The sequence below is a fragment of the Vipera ursinii genome (genome assembly GCF_947247035.1).
Source record: "Vipera ursinii genome assembly, chromosome: 2".
Lineage (NCBI taxonomy): Eukaryota > Metazoa > Chordata > Lepidosauria > Squamata > Viperidae > Vipera > Vipera ursinii.
This window is the reverse complement of record NC_139513.1, coordinates 17,106,880-17,127,290: the sequence shown is the minus strand read 5'-3', so window position 1 is coordinate 17,127,290 and position 20,411 is coordinate 17,106,880. Positions and strand designations below refer to the sequence as shown.

General features: G+C 42.7%; 2 protein-coding genes across 2 annotated transcripts; both read right to left on the bottom strand.

The window, feature by feature from the left end:
- Nucleotides 1–2,268: 2,268 nt before the first annotated feature.
- LOC310634742 (uncharacterized protein) lies at nt 2,269–7,341 on the bottom strand (the record flags this gene model as incomplete). Its single annotated transcript, XM_083353277.1, has 4 exons — nt 2,269–5,147; nt 5,464–5,590; nt 6,243–6,350; nt 7,027–7,341. 4 exons carry the CDS (start codon nt 7,339–7,341, stop codon nt 3,250–3,252), a joined length of 2,448 nt encoding a protein of 815 aa, XP_083209403.1. The 3' UTR covers nt 2,269–3,249.
- Nucleotides 7,342–15,342: 8,001 nt separating this feature from the next.
- Nucleotides 15,343–20,088, bottom strand: LOC310636549 (uncharacterized protein). Its single transcript, XM_083356489.1, has 3 exons — nt 19,719–20,088; nt 18,141–18,267; nt 15,343–17,531 (listed from the first exon to the last, which is right to left on the bottom strand). Exons 1-3 carry the CDS (start codon nt 19,830–19,832, stop codon nt 16,642–16,644), a joined length of 1,131 nt encoding a protein of 376 aa, XP_083212615.1. The 5' UTR covers nt 19,833–20,088; the 3' UTR covers nt 15,343–16,641.
- Between the last annotated feature and the right edge of the window lie 323 nt (nt 20,089–20,411).

The following is a 20,411-nucleotide window of genomic DNA, read 5'->3' as shown; positions in this document are numbered from 1 at the left end:
GTTCTTTATGCAGCCATGCTGGTTTCTTTTGAGAGCTGTTATTTTTCTTCTTTGTTGGTATTGTACTAGACTGGGCCTTTACTATCTCACTTTTCAAAATTTCCCAAGCTTCTTGAGTTGTTTTCCCCTTTAGGATTCTCATCCATGGAATTCTTCCCATGGTCTCTCCAAGTTTGTTGAAATTAGCTCTTTTAAAGTCCAAGACTCTAGTTTGGCTGTGTTCTATTGCTTGTGCCTCCAGAATGTTGAATTCCAATATTGCATGATCACTTCCCCCCAAGGTTCCTGTGGCTTCGACACCTTCTATCATTTCATCTCTGTTAGTGAGAATTAAATCCAATATGGCTAATCCCCTAGTTCCCTTCTCTACTTTTTGGGAGAGAAAGTTGTCTGCTAGGTTTGACAGGAATCTGTTTGATCTTCCACTTGGTGCAGAGTTTGTCTCCCAGTTGATATCAGGGTAATTAAAGTCCGCCATTACTATTGTGATGTGCTTCTTACATACCTTAGTTAGCTGACTAGCAAAAAGTTCATCTATTTCCTCTGCTTGGTTGGGCGGCCTATAGTATACACCTATGGCAATGTCATTTTTTCCCCCTTTTATATTGACCCAAATGCTTTCAGGTTTACAGTTTTCGTCATTGTTGTGCTCTATTTCTGTAGAGATAAAGTTATTTCTTATATAGAGAGCAACTCCTCCTCTTTTGTTTAGTCTTTCTTTTAAATAGTTTAAATCACTCTAGCTGTGTGTTCCATTTGTAGGTTTCGTCCCACCATGTTTCCATAATGGCAACAATACCATATCTGCCCTCATTTACCTGAATTTCTAGTTCACCCTGCTTACTGTTCATACTGTGCATTAGTGTATAGACATTTGAGTCCTTTATGACTGACGCTGTGTTTACTTGCTGCATAACTTGTGTGTCCGGATTCATACACTCTGGGAAGTGATGGATTATTTAAAACATGAAGTACCAAATGAGCAATTAGCTGCATGTAGACCATCAGGCTACTTCATAAATCATGGTTCAAAAATCCGAATGATTAAAGATTAAGAAATATCATTATGTCTAAACACATTATACAGATCCTGCCTCTAGTGTCCCACAATAAACCTTAAAAGCAGGCCTTTAATTCTAAGTTAAGGTGGTGACTTTGTCAATTGCAGATAGTCCTCGACTTACACCATTTCATTTTCTGTTCAAAGTTGCAATGGCACTGAAAAACTTACGTTTTTCACACTTATGACCATCAGAGTATCCCTATACCCATATGATCAAAATTCGGATAGGTGGCAACCGGCTCATATTTAGGAGAGTTGCAGCGTCCCAGGGTCACATAATCACCTTTTGCAACCTTCTAACAGGCAAACTCAATGGGGAAGCCAGATTCACTTAACAACTGTGTTACTAATTTAACCACTTTAACAATTGTGGAAAAAAGGTCGTAAAATGGGGCAAAACTATCTTATGGGTTGTTCATCCATCACAGAAGTCTCTATACTGGGATCTACTCTTCAAATCTATGCAAGTTACCTCTTGCAGGATCTGGGCCTGGCCAGCTGGGCGCCTCTGCTTGCCCACTTTCTTGCCCTCGGCAGCGCCTGACCCAGGAGCCCGTGTGCCAGAGCAGCCTGGCAGAGGAGCCAGAGTGGCTCCGCTGCTGGGGGCGCGTCTCGGCCAGGGCGTTGCAGGATTGGGCCTTGTGTTTGACATGTCTGTACTAAGGCATTGTAAAGTGGTATTAGCACTTCATGTGAACTTGATTCTATCCTTCTGTTAATGAAGCCTAGCAGTGTGTTGGGTTTTTTTGCAGCTGTAGCGCACTGCTGGGTCATATTTAAGTGGATCATCCACGACAGGGGTGTCAAACCGCTGGCCGGACACGTCACAAGGAAACCACGCCCACCCCATGGCTGGCAATGGGGAAAAAGCTCCGATATGTCACACAACGTCAAGTGACGTCACGAGTTTGATATGTCTGGTCCACTAGGAGTCAGAGATCCCTTTCACAGTTATTACTATTGAGCAAGATACCACCAATACTATACCTGTGCATTTGGTTTTTCTTGCCTAAATGTAGAACCTTATTTTTTTCACCACTGAATTTCGTTTTGTTAGATAGTGCCCAATGTTCAAGTCTGTCAAGATCCTTCTGTATCTTAAGCCTATCTTCTGAAGAGCACTGGGCCTAGAACACAGCCCTGGCGCACGCCACTACACACTTCCCTCCATATAGATGCAGTTCCATTGAAGACCACACACTGAGTAAGGACCACACACTCTTTTTTATTGCTTTTAACTTTGTAAGCACCGAGCCCCCTTGTGGCGAGACAGGCAGCAAATAAAAACAGTAAATAATATTTTGATGTTTTTCTGCCATTCTTTAAATTAGTGCTTTTCAACCTGTTGTACTTGTCCAACTGGTGGTACTTTGGCAGTGGGCAGGTACAACACATACGGTGGGTTGAAAAGCAGTGTAAAAAAAGGGGGGGGGAGTGGAAACGTTTGCCGGGGGATGAGCTGAACTGGTCGCAAACCACACAGGACTGAGTGTTAGCTGGAGCTACGGTGTTGCCAGAGGAGAAGCTTCTTTAAGACAAGGAGAGGGAGAGAAGGGGATAGAACAGTGCAAAGATTAATGGTAGAGAAAGAAGCACAATTTTTCTATTTAAATTGTGGTAAGTGGGTGTGTAGACAGTCTTCAACCTACAACCAGAATTGAGTCCAAAATTGATGTTGCTAATGGAGAAATTTGTTAAATGAGTTTTGTCCCATTTTATGACTTTACGTGCCCCATTTGTTAGGTGAATGAAATTGTTAAATTAGTAACACATCAAGAACATGCAGGTTTCTTACTTAGGAATAGAGATTGTAACTCTTCTCAGGATGTCCTTTTCCCACTGACTGTTCAGTGATCATTTCTGCATCCAGATTATTCCAGTTGGAAAATAACAAGCATGGAACACTGGAATGTTATTCAGTTTTTGAGCTGGAGGGGGTTGAAGCTTATAGTCCTTTGCAGCATGACAGCTCTCCTTTCCCTTTTCAGAGGATAAAATGCAGGCTGAAGAAGGCTCAGATCCTTGGAATCCAAAGTTCATTTAGCCAACCTACTCCAGGAGTTGCCCCTAGAACACCTTTTGATGGGGGACATTTTCAGCCAGTCTCTTTGAGAGCAAAAGAGAAGCATGCTGAGTAGCCCAGTGCTACTTTTGCTAATGAAGCTCTTTCCACATTCCGTGCATTTCTACGGCTTGTCCCCAGTGTGGATCCTTTCGTGACATTTAAGCTGATGTTTCTGGGTAAAGGTCTTTCCACATTCCATGCATTTATATAGTCTGTCCCCAGTGTGGATCACTTCATGATATTTAAGCTGTTTTTTCTGGGTAAAGGTCTTTCCACATTCCATGCATTTATACGGTCTCTCCCGTGTGTGGATTCTTTCATGACATTTAAGAAGTTCTTTCCGGGTAAAGGTCTTTCCACATTCCATGCATTTATATGGTCGCTCCCCAGTGTGGATCCTCTCATGAACAATAAGAGATCCTTTCTGGGTAAAGGTCTTTCCACATTCCATGCATTTATACGGTCTCTCCCCTGTGTGGATCCTTTCATGACATTTAAGATATTCTTTCCGGGCAAAGCTCTTTCCACATTCCATGCATTTATACGGTCTCTCCCCTGTGTGGATCCTCTCATGAAGATTAAGATCTCCTTTCTGGGTAAAGCTCTTTCCACATTCCATGCATTTATATGGTCGCTGCCCAGTGTGGATCCTTTCATGAAGAATAAGAGGTCCTTTCTGGCCAAAGCTCTTTCCACATTCCATGCATTTATACGGTCTCTCCCCTGTGTGGATCCTCTCGTGAAGATTAAGATCTCCTTTCTGGGTAAAGGTCTTTCCACATTCCATGCATTTATATGGTCGCTCCCAAGTGTGGATCCTTTGGTGGTGATTAAGATGACTGCTGCTAATGAAACTCTTCCCATATTCCATGCATTTATACGGTCTGTCCCCAGAAAGGATCCTTTTGTGACGATTAAGATCTTTTTTCTGGGTAAAGGTCTTTCCACATTCCATGCATTTATATGGTCGCTCTCCAGTGTGGATCCTTTGGTGGTTATTAAGATGACAGTTTCTAATGAAACTCTTTCCACATTCCATGCATTTATGTGGTCGCTCCCCAGTGTGGATCCTCTCATGAACAATAAGAGATCCTTTCTGGGTAAAGGTCTTTCCACATTCCATGCATTTATACGGTCTCTCCCCTGTGTGGATCCTTTCATGACATTTAAGATATTCTTTCCGGGCAAAGCTCTTTCCACATTCCATGCAATTATACGGTCTCTCCCCTGTGTGGATCCTCTCATGAAGATTAAGATCTCCTTTCTGGGTAAAGCTCTTTCCACATTCCATGCATTTATACGGTCTCTCCCCTGTGTGGATCCTCTCATGAAGATTAAGATCTCCTTTCTGGGTAAAGCTCTTTCCACATTCCATGCATTTATATGGTCGCTCCCCAGCGTGGATCCTTTGGTGGTGATTAAGATGACTTTTGTTACTGAAACTCTTTCCATATTCCATGCATTTATACGGTCTGTCCCCAGTGTGGATCCTCTCATGAAGATTAAAGTTTCCCTTCTGGATAAAAGTCTTTCCACATTCCAGGCATTTATACGGTCCCTCTCCAGTGTGGATCCTTTGGTGGTAAATCAGATGACTTTTGTTACTGAAACTCTTTCCACATTTCATGCAGAGTTTCCTCTTCCTGCTCAGACTGCAATCCCCCCCAGTTTTTACAGAGGTATTTGGGGTTTTTGAAGTAGAAGCGAATGAGTTATTCTCCATAGTTTTTAGAGGCATGCATGTTTTTTTTAGTCTGGTTTCTGCCATAGTTATGTAATTCAAATTCATGTTTTCTTTTTTTCTATACTTTTCTTTTCTCATTTCTTTCTGATCATGCTTGGATAGGAAGCCACAAAAACCAAGAGATGTGGATGACTTGTCCCCTCCATTTTCTGGCTGTTTTCTCTTTAGCCTTTTGGTGTCCCTTTGATGGCCAAGGATCACTTTTATTTTATTCTTCTCTATTTCGAGTAGTTTTAACCTTGCCTCCTTGTCGTTCTCATTCACAGACACATCATCTGCATGGGGGGGGGGGAAATGAAAATTAATATTCTGATTAAAATTTAGAAGGGGTCCCACTCAAAAACATGCCAATCTGCATTTCAAGTTTAGTACAATCCATTTGGCTAGCCAGGATGTGATATCTCCAAATTGTTATATAGGAGAATCTTCATCACATAGAAATAATGTTGTCATCTAAAACACAGATTAAAGCTTTAGTGTTGAATCAGTCAATCTGTTCAGTCACTTCAATGGACTATCTAGGATCTTTCTTAATTCTATGGTGAATGTTTCTGCCACGACCTTATAGCGAATTGAACTGTGTGCCCTTACCCAGAGCAGCTATATTGACGGAAACCTCCTGCATGACCTCTATGCACAAGGCCTTCTGCCCAGAATCTAGCAGCCTCCATTCCTCATCTGTGAAGTCCACAATCACCTCCTCAAAGGGATCAGTGTTCTAGAAAGAGAAAAAAGTAGACAATCCCAGGAAACAGTTGAAAGTTCTCTCTCAATGCACACAAGGGAAAACACAGAGTTGCAAGAGCCAAATGAACATTCAGCATGGATTCATGTCATCTTGTCCACATAGTCCATGAGGCTGGGAAGTTGCACCTTAACAAATCACGGCTTAGCTGCTTCCAGGTTGCAGAACTGAACACAGCCAACGTTGAACAACAGTTTTATTGTTACAGCCACTTAGTGTTGACTTACTGGCATATACTTCATGTGCTGTATTTTTCTTGGTATACTTACAGACACATTACAAGGGAGACAGGTGGCATAAATATTTAATAAACTAAATAAACACTTATCAGGTATGTTTATTCCCACTGTTATAGTTTCAATTCATGGGCTTCATTTCTAACAATTTTAGGTACTTTTCTTAATAGCATTAAGAAATATTAAATTCTTTCTACAATTAAATTTCATTTCTAACAAAAGGTTCCTGCCTTTGAATTGTCGCATTTCAATTTCCAGCATAATCTTGAAAGCCAAATGTGGGTGGACACTGTGTTCAAGTCCACATAGACTCAGCTTTTGGTATTAAACACAGCTCCTGAATGGATGGAGCTGGAACGCTACTATTCTCAGAAGAAACCTGCACCTACCTGGCAAGGTGGCCAGAATTGGGTCCTCCTGTAAATCACCTCTTGAATAGAGCGGGATTGATCTACTCTGCCCCAGAGCTCTGTTGAAATCTCCCCTGTGAACGGCTCCTGCATTTGAAGAACAGCCTGATTTATAATCCATTTTCAGAGGACAATATCTATGATAGTTCATATTCCTTACATTTTGATTTCCCCAACTGAAATCAGAGAAACTTCAGGGACTCTGCATGTGACTTATATTTCTGAGTAAATGGGAATTAAAACAGCAGGCTGTGTTTTAGATAAACTGTGTGTGTTAATTAGTTTGTTTCTCTTACTATTGTGGTATTCTAGGGGTATCAGAGACCATTCACATAATCCAGTTCCTTCCCCTTATCTAGATTCAGATAGCACAGATCAGAAACTAAACACTGATTATTATGAGATAAATCACGGGTCTTCAAACTCGGCCCTTTTATGACTCATGGACTTCAATTCCCAGAATTCCTCAGCCAGCGTGCCTGGCTGAGGAATTCTGGGAGTTGAAGTCCATGAGTCATAAAAGGGCCGAGTTTGAAGACCTTTGAGATAAATGGATAACATCACAAAGGACACAGAGCTGTAATGGAAGAGAAATGTTAAATTAGGAAACATTTACCTCAGGAATAAAAAAATATTCAAATGTGAGTAATTCCAGAAAAGGCTGCAGTCATATTTTAGTCCTATTGCAGATATAGCTAGATCGCTAATCTTTTCTTCCCCCCCCCCCCCATGGAGCTCCCGGGATGAAGCCCCCCCTCCTCACCTGCCCCATTCCCGGCTCTTCCCGCTGGGCTTGGCTGAGGAGGAAGCCTTCGGCCAGGGCCACCGCCTGAGAACAGCTCTCGGCCCCGCACTCCCTCACCCAGCTCGCCATCTCCGCGGGCAGCAGGGCCAACAGCTGCTCCAGCACCACCAGGTCCAGCATCTCCCCTTTGCTGCTCCTCTCCGGCCGCAGCCACTGCCGGCACAGGCGGTGAAGGCGGCTGCAAAGCTCCCGGGGCGTCTCGGCCTCTTGGCGGCAGCCGTCGAGACCGCGGAAGCGCCGGCGGTGGATCTCTGGGCTGAGGGCGGCCTCCATCCCTGGGGATCCCTTCGGGTCTCCTGCTCGAGGGCAGCCAAAAGAAGCCCGAGGCAGTCCCAAATGTCCCTCAGCCCCTCCGCAGCCCCTTCTCCGGTGTGCAGGAGGGAAGAAATGGCTCTCCGCTCACTCGGGCTTTACCCGCCTGAGGAGACAGCGGTCTTCAAAGTCGGCCCTTTAATGACTTCTGGACTTCAACTCCCAGAATTCCTCAGCCAGGCACGTTTGAAGACCCCTGCTCAACAAAAGCCAGAACGAGAGATATGTGCTTCCTAGAGGGGACCTGATAGAAGAGAATGAAAGGGGACCTTCCTTTTCCGGCCTCCCGGAATCTCTACGTCGCTGCTCTTCTTCCGAGGGGGGCGGGGTTCGCCGAAAGGAGGGCGGCGGAAACGGAGGCTGGGGCGGCGATGCCTGCAAAGGGCGGGGAAGGACTGATGATCTCGGCGTCGCCCCTCTTCATCGGCAGCTTGCTGCTGCCCGGGTCCTGCGCTCTGCAGGAAAGTTGGGGAGCCTCCGCTGAAAGTTGGGGCTCTCCTTGGTCTCTGGCTCCAGCGCAGGACGAACGGAACAATCTGTGAAAAGCTTGAAAAGCCCTGCTTTAACTGTTACATCACTTGAGAGAACAGGTTTTGTCTGGAACAAAAATAATGTTCAAGATAAATCTCTCTTCTTAATCATAGAAATTGTCTCCAACAACTGTAGCTTTTCCCTTTTTAACACATCTTCTTTAACTTCAACCCATACCTTAACATAATTATTTTCAAACAACATGAAGTTCATATTTGTCAGATTAACACCCACGTATTTTACTGTTTATTCAATCTCAAAATCTCATTTTTTTATTTCTCTTTCACCTTCTATTTATTTTGGTAACATCTTGTTTATTAGTGTTATAACCCCATTGGTCATTAATATAACTTGTTTAAAATTTCAAAATTATTTTTATTTTTTCTCTTTTGTTATTTTCTGGAGTAGAAAGGTTATCCAGCTGATCAATTGACCCTGTCCTTTGGTAGAATTCCCCCCCCCCCCCCAGTTCTTGCCATTTGACAAACACTCCACATTCCTTCGTTCCTGGGTATACTAATTTGGAATACAAAGTTTCTCTTCCCCCCAATATTTTGTCAACTTCTGGGTTTTGCCCAATTTAATGGTGCATTCTGTTTGATATGGATGTTGTCATTTTATTTTACATAAATATCCAGATTGCAGTCGTGATTTTTCTCTTAAAATGTACATAAGCCCTGCTCAGCACAACCAGTACCTAATGCTCATCCCATGCTTGAATTTTTCTGCGAATTTCTAATGTTAACTGAAGGTAATAAATTCTATTCAAAATATAGTCTGCATTCTATGACATGTTCCTTTCTTGTGATTAAAGGGGCTCTCCTTGGCCTCTGGGTCCAGCAAAGGACGGATGGAACAGAGTAGCCGGGTAGCCCCTTTTCCCACTGACCCCTTTCCTTGCAAAACAAGAGCTTTGTGAGTGCACCCGCCTCCATCACATGCAGAGAATGATGCAGGAGAGAAATCGGGGAGGGCGACAGGAGGGGAAGGCAGGTTAGATCTGCGGCTGCGAAGGGGGGGGGAAGCCTTGCCCTCTGCCTCGCCCTGTAGGTTGGCAGGATGGCTGGAGCAGAGAACTTCCTCTCCTCTGTGCTCCCTTCCTGGAGATGAGACTTGCTCTCTAGGCGTAAAGCGTTTCTCCCACTGGTTCGTTTGCAGAAGTGAGCCTAGAGGACCGAGGGTTTTGGTTTAACGGAGCTGGAACCGATCCCCTCTTTTTCTATGTCTCTGTTTAAATACTCCTCCTCTGGAAATCGTGAAAGATCATCTTGGAGTAGATCTTACCTATCTGATTAATCAATACTCATTTGATGGCCCATAATCAATTTATCAAGAATTTGTATAACTAAATGAGGACCCAGATTGTTGGGGGCAATTAAGCTGACTTTGTAATAATGCCGCTTGCGGGGGGGTGTGAAAGCCCTAATAAGCAGGCATATACATAGAATGAAGGCTACTGCTAAGCTTGTAAGCCGCCCTGAGTCTTCGGAGAAGGGCGGAATATAAATGGAATTAAAATAAATGAAATAAATAAATAAAGATCAAGAATAAGCTAAACAAAATTCTTAATTTCATATGATAACTAAATAGACTTCTCAGAGTAGCAATTTGCATATGTTTTACACAGGAATTATACTTTTCTCCTTTACATGTTGAATCTAGTAGCAAAATTGGTTCTTACCTCACCCCCAAATTTAAGCACTTGTTATTGGAGGTCTTTCTGGTCAAGTATTACTGGTAGTTTGTAATTGGGGAAAAAGAATTGTGGAAGTTGCAAAGAATAATGCAGAAATCTGTATTGCTGAACTGCAGGAGACCAGATCACATAGATCCACATCAACTAAAGTCACAGTACGTTCTGCTAGAATAGAAAAGGAACGAGCAGCTGCCTGAGCAAAGCTGAAGGTCTATGAACAAGGCCTATGTGCTTAATTTCACCTAATCTTTCATTCAAACTACAAGCTGCAAAATATAGTTTCAAATTTGGTTAACTTAAACTTCCTCTTTCTTTAGCATCTAGTGACATGTTATATTTAACTCCAGGTTTTTTACCCTAAGGCACTGGTGGCGAAAACCTTAGTGACCGAGTGCCCAAACTGCAACCCAAAACCCACTTATGTATCCCTGGGTGGCGGGTGGGCATGACCCGTCTGGTGGGCGTGGCTATGGTGGAAATGGCAGACTGGGTGGGCATGGCCAACTTTATGTCGCTCTGGCAGATAGGGCAGGGTTAGGATGAGATTACTCTGTGGGCAGCCCTGCGCCTGTCCCCGGCCAGCCCTCCTCCTCCATCCTTCTGCGCCTTCTGTGGGCGGACTGCGGCTTACCGAGCTGGGCACCCCTCTCCTCGCACATGTCCTCAAGTGGAGGAGCTGGGTAGCCATGGCTCTCATTCCCCTCTGGCCTCCATCTGCCAAGGCCTGAGCTTGGCAAGCCCAGCTGGGCAGCGACGGGCTGGAGAGCGTGGGATGGTGGCAGGTTCCCTGGGACAAGCGGTAGGTAGGGTGGGCGCTCCCAATGTCCGCGGCAGAAGAAGCAGCAAGCAGTCTCCACGCCCAGTCCATCCCAACTCCGGTACGGAAAGCGAGGCAGCAGCCCCTCATACATTAGACCCAAGTCCTCGTGTTTGTAGGACTATTGGTAAAAAAAAAAAGTTCCATGAGATTTTCTAACTTCTTGCGAGTCTGATGGAACGTTTTGTCCCAGAAACGCATGGCAAAGGCTGAGAAGCAAATGGAGAAACGGAATGCAGCTGAAATGCAGACTAGTGTCTGGTAGGGAGAGGGAAGCAACAGGCCCCGTCCCACCCCTCGCATGGAGTGCCCTTCTCCCACCACTCCCCCCACCCCCACACGGAACCTTTTTTCCAGCTCCAACGCATCACTTCCTCCACCGCTGTGTGGGACTGAAAATAAAGTTCAATCAAACAATTCCAACTTTGCGAGATCTTTTTTTCCCACCAGAAGTTGAAATTGATTGATTGTAACTTTTTTTGGGGGGGCAGACACGGTGGCGGCCGAGGACTGGGACGATGGTGTGCGTGCCACAGAGAGGGCTCTGCGTGATACCTGTGGTATAAGTGCTATAAGTTCGCCACCATGGCCCTAAGTTATAAATTTTGATAAGTTTTTCTGCCATTCTTTAAATGCTACTTGAGTTGTGAGAACAGGTTTTGTCTGGAACAAAAGTAACATTCAAGGATGTCATGTTAATCATAGAAATTCTCCCCAACAATTGTAGTTTTTCTCTCTTAAACATATCTTTATCAACTTCAACCCGTAGCTTAACATAATTATTTTGAAACAATATACAGTTTATATTTGTCAGATTAACACCCAAGTATTTTACTTTTTATTCAATCTCAAAACCTGATTTTTTCATCATTTCACCTTCTACATATTTTGTTAACATGTTTTCATTAGTGTTATAGCCACATTGCCCATTAATACAATTCTTTTTTAACACTTCAAAATTATTTTCATTCTTTCTCTTATTTTCTGGAATACAATGATTATCCTGCTGATTAATTGTCCCTATCCTTTGGCAGAATATTGTATTTTTTTTCCCTGTTTTTTCCATCTGACAGTCCACATTCCTTGCTTCCTGGGTATACTACTGTGGTGGCGAACCTATGGCACGCTTGCCAGAGGTGGCACGCATAGTCCTCTCTATGGTCCCACGCGCCATTGGCCCCACTCCTAGGGCTTCAGCTGGGTTTTATAAAACCTTTTTGCTTTAGGCCTCTGCCGCTGTGTGCAAAAAAAAAAGAGGTCAGTCAATCAATCAATTTCAACTTACGAGAAAAAAAAAACTTGCAAAATTGGAACTGATTGATTGAACTTTTTAGTCCCACCCAGTCTGCTATTACCACCGCAGGCACGCCCACCCAATGGGCCACACCCATCCAGCACCCAATGATACATAAGTGGGTTTGGGGTTGCAATTTGGGCACTCAGTCTCTAAAAGGTTCGCCAGCACTGGTTGCCATACAAAGTTTCTCTCTCTCCACCCGCCTTTTAATATTTTCCCTCAGGATATATTTTCTTAGCTTCTGGGTATTGCCCAATTTAATGGTACATTCTGTTTCATATGGTTGCTGTCATTTTATTTTACATAAATATCCAGATTGCAGTCGCGATTTTTCTCTCAAGAGATACGTAAGCCCTGCTCAGCCACTATCTTGCTGTCATCCCATTCTTGAATTTCTCTACATATTTGCAATATTAACTAAAAATAATTAATTCTATTCAAAATGTACTATACTCTGCATTCTATGATGGAGAAAACATTCCTATAAATTTTTTAGTTTTTCTTATCACTGATACCTGTTAGGAAAGGGGGCTGAAATTGCCCCAATTAAATTGCCACTGACACAGAACATTGTTGTAGAGTCCTATGATGCCTAATTTAATTTCTCCTTGGGGACATTTAATTCTTTTGGAAGTTTTCGTAATTTGGGGAGAAAATGCATCCATTCAATCAATCAATCAATCAATCAATCAGTCAATCAATCAATCAATCAGAATAGAGCGAGAAGGGACATTGAAGGTCTTCTAGTACAGCCCCCTGCTCAAGCAGGAGACTCTTTACTATTTCATACAAATCAAGTCTCTTCTTAAAAACCTCCAGTGTGGAAGTACCCACAACTTCTGGAGGTAAGCTGTTCCACTGTTTAAATGTCCTGACGGGTAGGACTCAGTTCATTCAATTCTGCTTCCCTTGGCGGCAACAGTGAAAAAATCATTGTCCACACAAATCTGCAATGTGCAGAAGATCACATGAGAAGAGAGTTTTATGGCTTTGACAGGGTTGTCTAGCCTGAGAAACTTTGGTGAGTGTTCTGCTGGAAATGAATGGATCTTTCACCTAAGTTGTTGATCTTTTGCTCTTTCACTGGACGAAACTTCATGTGGGATCGTGTTGCTGTTTGCCTGACTCCAGCTTTGGAGCCTATTAAGTCTCAACATAATGATCCATTTATAGGAGGGTCCAAGCTGTCCCTTAGGGGGCCACTCCGCCAAATACCAGCTGTGGAAGGAGTTGCCGGTAAGAGTGGTTAGGGCACTTTAAGAAGACTGCAGAAGAACACAGTGAAAGTTCTGGATCAATGGGAGGACTGGGGGTGCATTATAGTTAGGGAGGGGCTGAAGAGATAAAACTTTCTGTGAGATATGCCTGCTGCAGTGGAAATTGGAGGAGAGGCAATTTGGCTGCAAGTGTGTGCGGGGACTCCCTAGTCAGTTCCATTTTGGTGCAGAAATACCAGACTTTCACCTGCATTCCCCTAGTATCCATTTCTGCTCCTTTCTTTGTGTCTTTGTGGTTTTGTGTGTACACGTTATCTTCTTCCAGAGGGGACTATATTTAAAGATACAAAGGGGCCTTCCTCAAGGTGGCATCTTGGATTTGCCTTTGGAGACGTAAAGAATATGCAGATCTCTTACATAGCAATAGCGATGGTACGTCTTCTCCGGATGTCCTTTTCCCACTGACTGTTCAGTGATTATTTCTGCATCCAGATTATTCCAGCTGGAAAAGAGCAGGCATGGAACACTCTGGAATGTTCTTGAGCTTTGCAGCTGGAGGTGGTTGCAGGTTATGCAGCATGACAGCTCTCCTTTCCCTCTTCAGAGAATAAAATGCAGGCTGAAGGCTTGGATCCTTGGAATCCAGTTCATTTAGCCAGCCTAGTCCAGGAATTGCCCCAGGGACATTTTCAGCCAGTCTCTTTGAGAGGAAAAGAGAAGCATGCTGAGTAGCCCAGTGTTCAATAGGCCGGCTGAAAAAGGTTAGTTTGGATTTTGGAGTGGACCTTTTTCAGTCAGGCCCCACAAATCACTCCTTCCTTGCAGGCTTCTTCATTGACTTATGGTAGTCTGCAGAGAACTTGCAAATATTAATGACATCATTATAGGGCACTTGGGAACAGGCAGGAAAGCACTAGAGACACCGCGACTATATTCAACCTAATATAATATTGCATTCTACTGTAAAATGTGGCTTTCTGACGTTTGTACTCCTTGTAACCAAAAATATTGAGGGGTCTTGTTCAGTTTCTAACATTAAACTGGTTTTCAAATATACAGTTCGGTTTACCTAAACACATTCATATTTTATTTAATAACTTTTGTAACATTTTGTCTATTCTTTGCACTAATTCATAGCCTTGTAATATAAATACGGTTGCTTCCTTCTTTTTGCCTAAAATATTTGCCTGCCTAGAAGAAAAATAACTTTCTAATACCTGGTTTGGTTTACATGTTCTCTCCATGAAAAAGAGCATTCATTTGTGCTTATTAAGTACTTAGGTTATGATACAAGATTTCTAAAATGATCACAGAAATTGGATACTCCAATTGAGATATGGGCAGATTTGTGACTGCGTTTTTTTGTGTGTGCTTCTTTGAGAAGGTATATTTGTATTACTGTGTCTCTCTTCCTATACTAGTGCTATCTCTTCTGTGAAGCTACCAAACAAAATCCTGCAATTCTGAACGAATTTTTTCCATCCTCTCCTTTTACTCTTTGACAAATTAGGGACTTTCTCTTACAATTCTTCCAATGCCCCGACACCTTCACAATCTCCTCGTGGGGACTGGGTTCTTTTAGATAATAGTTGTTCAGCCTAAGGCTTTCCCCACACCTCGCAAAGTCTTTCTCATTCTCCCATTACCCCATCCCTACCCATGTTCTCCAGAACTCTTTTCCATTGTTTGTTTATAAAGAAGAGAAACAAAGGCATGTGAGACTTTCTAATAAGGTTTCCTATATAAGGTTTCCTGTGTAGAGAGTTTCCTCCTTTAAATTTCTGGGAGTCTACCTCTGTGAAGATCTGACCTGGAAAGTTAACACAACCCAGGTGGCTAGAAAGGCCCAACAGAGGCTTCACTTTCTTAGGGTCTTGCGGAAGAACAGGGTAGAACAACGGCTAATGACCCTCTTTTACCGGTCTACTATAGAGAGCGTCCTCTCGTATGGTATTGTGGTTTGGTATGCTGGTCTGACAGCCGTGGACAGAAAAGTATTACAGAGGGTAGTGAGCACAGCACAAGACATTGTGGGCTGTTCCCTGACACCACTGGATGACATCGCCAGGGCTCGTTGCCTTGGAAGAGTGAGGAAAATTCTCAGGGATGACTCACACCCTGGACGGTATCTCTTTACTCTCCTACCATCTGGTAGGAGATATAGGAATATAGCCAGCCGTACCAACAGGCTGAAAAATAGCTTTTATCCGTGGGCTGTTAGGCTTTTAAATGGGACATAATCGTATGCAGAATTGACTTGGGAGGACAGTGTGTGGCGTAGTTGGTTCACATGGTGTGGTAGGATGGAGGGTTTGTTGTCACTGTGTGTTAGGGGGAGAGAGCATGGGGGGAGGCTCAGCTAATCTCAATGTACACATGTTGTACTTTGACAATAAAGGTTTATTTATTTATTTAATTAATTTACAATGAGAATGAATAGTTAGAATATGAGCTGAAAGGAGTCAGTTAATTCCTGCATTAGAGGAAAGAAAGGGAGAGAAGAAAGAAGGAATTCTGGCCACTTCCTCAAAAGCTGGAGCTTCTTACATCCCTAAGGTGTCCGGGAGGTTGAAATAGGCTTGAATTTCTTTTCCTACTATGAATTATTTCTGAGTGAATACCTTTGCCTAAAGAAGAAATAAATCACCCTATAACTAAGGTCACTGATCTGCCCTCAGCAATTTTGATATTCGATTGCTTATAGCTTTTCTCCTGTGTGACCAGAGATTTTTTTCACTTTCCATGCTTTAATAAACTTCCTGCAATATCTAGATCCTTGGATGAATAATAAGTTGACTGTTGCAAATAAAGCTGAATGCATGGATCCATTTGTTTTTTCCTGTAAATCAGCGCCCAGTCAGCCTGGGCCAGGCTAAGGCACTGTGGGACGGTCTTTCGGCATTTCCAGGGGCTGAATATAACCACATAGCGAGCCGGATTTCACCCGCAGGCCTTGTGTTTGACATGTCTGCTGAACAGGAAGTCCTTGACTTACAGTTTATTTAGTGACCTTTCAAAGTTACGACGCCACTGAAAAAAGTGACTTATGACAATTTTCACACTTAACAGCCATTCCAATATCCTGATGATCATGTGATCAGCATTAAGAGGCTTGGCAACTGGTTTATATTCATGACTGTTTCTGTGTCCCAAGATCATGTGATCCCCTTTTGTGATGTTCTGACAAGTAAAGTCAATGGGGAATCCAGATTCACTTAACAGATTACTAACTTATCAACTGCAATTATTCATTTAACAACATACGAAAGAAATGTCATAAAATGGAGCAAAATTCACTTAACAAATGTCTCACTTAAGAGAAATTTTAGGCTCAATTGTAGTTGTAAATCAAAGACTACCTGTAGTGAATAAAGGCTCCCCCCCAACTCAAGACATTTGTGGGCTTGTTCCCCTAGATACCTTGGAGGCCAGTATCGCTTCTCGCCTCAGAAAGACTCTTTCTAGCCTCCATGGATTTATATGCTTTTATGAGAATTATGTTTTCCAAGTATAGCTATTTCCACACTCTGTGCATTAATGCGGTATATCCCCACTGTGGATCCTTTCATGACAATTCAAATGAGCTTTCCAAGTATAGCATCTTCCAGTCTATGAACTTATATGATCACTTCACACTGTAAGTCCTTTGGTGGCAATTAAGATGACTGTTGCTAATGAAGCTCTTTCCACATTCCATGCATTTTTACGGTCTGTCCCCAGTATGGATTCTTTCGTGACGATTAAGATCTCCTTTCCGGGTAAAGCTCTTTCCACATTCCATGCATTTATATGGTCTGTCCCCAGTGTGGATCCTCTCATGAAGATTAAGAGGTCCTTTCTGGGTAAAGGTCTTTCCACATTCCATACATTTATATGGTCGCTCCTCAGTGTGGCTCTTTTGGTGGTAATTAAGAAGACTGTTGCTAATGAAACTCTTTCCACATTCCATGCATTTATACGGTCTGTCCCCAGTGTGGATCCAGTTGTGACGATTAAGTTCTCCCTTCCTGGTAAAGCTCTTTCCACATTCCATGCATTTATACGGTTTTTCCCCAGTGTGGATCCAGTTGTGACAATTAAGATATCCTTTCCGGGTAAAAGTCTTTCCACATTCCATGCATTTATATGGTCTCTCCCCAGTGTGGATCCTTTGGTGGTAAATAAGATGACTTTTGTTACTGAAACTCTTTCCACATTGCATGCAAAGTTTCCTCTTTCTGCTCAGACTGGAATCCCACCCAGTTTTTACAGAGGTATTTGGTGTCTTTGGTGAAGTAGAAGCGAAGGACTTATTCTCCATAGTTTTTACAGGCATGCATGTTTTTTTTAGTCTGGTTTCTGCCATAGTTATGTAATTCAAATTCATGTTTTCTCTTTTTCTATACTTTTCTTTTCTCATTTCCTTCTGATCATGCTGGGATAGGAAGCCACAAATACCAAGAAAAGTGGATGGCTTCTCCCTTCCATTTTGTGGCTGTTTTCTCCTTAGCATTTTGGTGTCCCTATGATGGCCAAGGATCACTTTTATTTTATTCTTCTCTATTTCAAGTAGATTTAACCTTGCCTCCTTGTTGTCCTTCACAGAGACATCATCTGCATGGGAAAAAATGAGAATATTTTGAGTAATATTTAGAAGGACCCCTTAAAAGCATGCCAATCTGCGTTCCAGGTGTAGTACAATCCATTTCTCTAACCAGGATGTGATACTTGAAAATTGTTATATAGGAGACTTGATTTTATGGAAATAATGTTTTCATCTAAAACACAAATTAAATTTTTGGTGTTGAATCAATCTGTTCAGTCACTTCCATGGAGTATCTAGGACAGGGGTCAGCAACATGAAAGAGTGAAAGAGCCAGTCGGAACCGGTTCCCTCACAAAAGGAAAAACTGGGAGCCGCAAAAAAATACGTGCATATGCGCATAGATGCACGCATGCGCAGAACAGGGTTTGACTGAAGAGTGGTGCCAAGGCGAGATATGCACCTGCCCTGCATATTTGAATTGATTGGTTGAACTTTTTTAGTCCCACTTTTTTTTTGGACTGCACATGGCAGAGGACTGGGAGCCACAGGAGACTGCTGAAAGAGCCGCATGCGGCTCCGGAGCTGCGGGTTGCAGACCTGTGATCTAGGATATCTCTCAAATGTAAGGTGAATGTTTCTACCACGACCTTATAGCAAATTGAACAGCCTGGCCTTACCCAGAGCAGCCATATTGATAGAAACCTCCTGCATGACTTCTATGCACAAGGCCTTCTGCCCACAATCTAGCAGCCTCCACTCCTCCTCTGTGAAGTGCACAGTCACCTCCTCAAAGGGATCAGTGTTCTAGAAAGAGAAAAAAAGTAGACAATTCGAGGAAACAGTTGAAAGTTCTCTCCATGGGGCTGGGAAGTTGCACCTTAACAAATCACGGCTTAGCTGCTTCCAGGTTGTAGAATTGAACACAGCCAACGTTCAACAACAGTTTTATTGTTACAGCCACTTAGTGTTGACTTACTGGCTTATCCTTCATGTGCTATATTTTTCTTGGTATACTTACAATTACAAGGGAGACACGTGGTATAAATATTTAATAAACTAAATAAACACTTCTCAGGTATGTTTATTCCCAGTGTTATAGTTTCTATTATTATTATTATTATTATTATTATTATTATTATTATTATTATTATTATTATTATTATTATTAAGTTGGAAGGGACCTTGGAGGTCATCTAGTCCAACCCCCTGCTCAGGCAGGAAACCTTATACCATTTCAGGCAAACAGCTGTCCAATCTCTTCTTAAAAACCTCCAGTGTTGGAGCATTCACCACCTCTGGAGGCAGGTTGTTCCACTGGTTAATTGTTCTAACTGTCAGGAAGTTTCTCCTTAGTTCTAGGTTGCTTCTCTCCTTGACTAGTTTCCATCTGTTGCTTCTTGTCCTGCTTTCAGGTGCTTTGGAGAATAGCTTCACTCCCTCTTCTTTGTGGTAGCCCCTGAGATATTGGAACACTGCTATCATGTCACCCCTCACTCTTCTCTTCGTTAAACTACACATACCCAATTCCAGCAACCGTTCCCTATATGTTTTGGCCTCCAGCCCCCTAATCAGCTTTGTTGCTCTTCTCTGTACCCTCTGTACTCTGTACCCTTTCTAGAGCATTGTAAAATGGTATTAGTACTTCACTTGATCTTGATTCTATCCCTCTGTTAATGCAGCCTAGCACTGTGTTGGCTTTTTTGGCAGCTGCAGCACACTGCTGGCTCATATTGAAGTGATTGTCTTCTAAGAATCCGAGATCCCTCTCACAGTTACTACTATTGAGCAAGGTACCACATATACTATACCTGTGCATTTGATTTTTCATGCCTAAATGTAGAACCTTACTTTTTTCACCATTGAATTTCATTTTGTTAGATAGTGCCCAGTGTTCGAGTCTGTCCAGATCCTTCTGTATCTTAAGCCTATCTTCTGGAGTATTGGCTATTCCTGCCAGCTTGGTGTCGTCTGCAAATTTGATGAGTTCCCCATCTATTCATGGGCTTCATTTCTAACTATTTTCAGCACTCTTCTTAATAGCATTAAGAAATATTAAACTTTCTACAATTAAATTTCATTTCTAACAAAAGGTTCCTGACTATGAATTGTTGCATTTGCATTTCCAGCACAATCTTGAAAGCCAAATGTGGGTGGACAGTGTTTTCAAGTGCACAGACTCAGCTTTTGGTATTAGACACAGCTCCTGAATGGATGGAGCCGGAACACTACTGTTCTCAGATAAAACCTGCACCTACCTGGCAAGGTGACCAGAATTGGGTCCTCCTGAAAAACTGCTCCTGAATAGAGCTGGATCGATCTCCTCTAACCCAGAGCTCTGCTGAAATCTCCTCTGTGAACGGCTCCTGCATTTGAGGAACAACCTGATTTATAATCCATTTTCAGAGGACAATATCTAGACAATTCCATAAATTTTGCTTTCCTACTTGAATTTCCCCAACAGAATTCAGACACACCTCAGAGACTGTGCATGTGACTTAAATTTCTGAGTAAATGGGAGTTAAAACAGCAGGCTGTGTTTTTATGGACATAAAATTTGTTTGTCTTACTATTGTGGAATTATAGTTTATTAAATGTAAATCATCCAGTTGCTTACCCTTACCTAGATTCAGGTAACAACAGATCATAAAGTAAACACTGATTATTATGAGATATGTGGATAAAATTAATTTAGGAAATAGAAGCATTTGCCTAAAAAAAATTAATTCTTCAAAAGTGAGGAATTTCAGAAAAGGCTGCAGAGTCATATTTTTCATCTGTTTTATTACAGACATAGCTAGATGAAACTCTGATCCTTCCCCCTTACCCGCCCCCCACCAAAGGAGCTGCCAGGACTAATCTACCCCCCCCTCCTCACCTGCCCCTTTCCCGGCTCTTCCCGCTGGGCTTGGCTGAGGAGGAAGCCTTCGGCCAGGGCCACCGCCTGCGAA